At 35.1% G+C, this 1663-nt stretch overlaps 1 protein-coding gene across 1 annotated transcript in view; it reads right to left on the bottom strand.

Moving 5' to 3' along the window:
- DNAH8 (dynein axonemal heavy chain 8) overlaps positions 1 to 1663 on the bottom strand; it is a 340250-nt gene that overhangs the window by 76103 nt on the left and 262484 nt on the right. Inside the window, exon 75 of the mRNA XM_025197818.1 lies at positions 1118 to 1273. Within this exon, the coding sequence (XP_025053603.1) occupies positions 1118 to 1273 (156 nt within the window). The remainder of the gene's footprint in view (positions 1 to 1117; positions 1274 to 1663) is intronic.

Here is a 1663-nt window from a genome sequence, read left to right as displayed (position 1 = left end):
AAAGAGTGCTTTCAGTGTAGAGCTCTATCAGCTTCAAGGGCATTAGACTTAATTCTCGTTGTTATCCATAGCTAATCAGAGGCCAAGCTAAATGCTTAAGTGGTAATGTCAGAAAGTTTAAGCATTGCTCATGATTTCCCTTTTAATGTACAGGTTGGTGGACCTGGGCTACTTCAGACAATAGTGCAGACCCAATGGAAAGAATCAGGGGGCTGAATCACCTCTTCCTTAAGCAAGTTCCTTCTCCTGTTTTACTACTTCAGATAAAAATGGAAAGGATGAGTAACTGTTTTATATAGATAATTCCCAATAATACCAACAATCTGGTCTATAATCTTTTACCTGTTCTCTTCAGCTTCTAGCTTAGTTATGGACACTTAAACTGAAATATAATGAAGACTTAAAATAACCAGATTGGTCTTTTTGGTCTTTAGGATGAAATAGGATGCAGTTATTTTAGTTGGGGATACTTCTGTTTTTCTCTTTTATAACTTATGAAGGTTATTTTCTTGGTCTTGTGACAGTCACAGTGGTAGAGGAGTTGTCAGTGTGGGGAGCATCAGAAGGAAAAATGTGTGCATGAACAAGGTAGATGGACACTTCCAATATATCCTGTGGAAAAATCAAACCTATTGAATAGGTAGTGTGTTGTAGTGTGCTCTTATATCACTAAATGAATGTGAAAGGGCTACACAAGTCATCTGAGTACAAAATTAAGAGATAACACAAGAAGTCTGAGATATTGCTTATTATTAACCAAATAATCATACATCTTGAATTGTTCTTTCTGAGAACGTATCAACTGCTTAAAGATCCCATGTCATAATGATCAGCCCTCTGGTACAGATAGACAGATGATGTTCCTTCTGTTGTTGGTGGGTATTGGGAGAATTGCTTATAAATCAACAGAAAGTGCCTCCACCTTTCAATAAGATGAGCACAAATAACTGGTGGACTAGAAACTTCAGGATTGACCCCTGTAATTAAACTCAGATTCTCACACAGCAACATCGTTTATATTACCTCAGAAAATAAAGTTTGCACAATTTAGTACAGATATGGAAGTTAAAGAGAGAAGTATATTATTTATCATGAGCTCTTCTGCTGAGGAACTAACCTTATAAGAGGATCCGGATTTAATGAAATTCTTTTCTAATATATTATCAAGGGCAGGATCCAACTCTTCACCTATATCCTCAATAACAAGTGATCGTCCCAGTGAAAGGCTGTCCTCCAAATGTGTGCGGAAATACTTGTGGTTTAAAGTTGTCACCTTAAAAAGGAAATAATTAATTGGCATAAAGATAAAAGTACTTCTTCAAAGTACTATGTAAAAACTGCAAATCTTTTTGGAAAAATACTTTTTTACTTTTAAAAAACCAATGGATTATGTCTATTTGCTTTACTATAGCAATCTCAAAATGTATGTGGTAAGAAATACTTCTTGTTACAACTACAAAGATAAGTTATAAAAAAAGCTCTGAAGAACAGAAAATGATACCAGAGATTGATTGTAGTAAGATAAGAAGTCTTTCACTGCTGGGTGCCCAGAATAAATCTGATACAGATTGTTAGCAAATTACTTTTTACTCCTATACAGCCATTTGGTATTTTCAAACTCAGCAGCTACTTCTCTATTCTGTGCCCTTCATGAAGATTTTCT

The sequence above is a fragment of the Alligator sinensis genome, unplaced genomic scaffold, assembly GCF_000455745.1.
Source record: "Alligator sinensis unplaced genomic scaffold, ASM45574v1 scaffold198_1, whole genome shotgun sequence".
Lineage (NCBI taxonomy): Eukaryota > Metazoa > Chordata > Crocodylia > Alligatoridae > Alligator > Alligator sinensis.
Note: the sequence above shows the minus strand (reverse complement) of the source record. Positions and strands in the feature narration are given on the sequence as shown.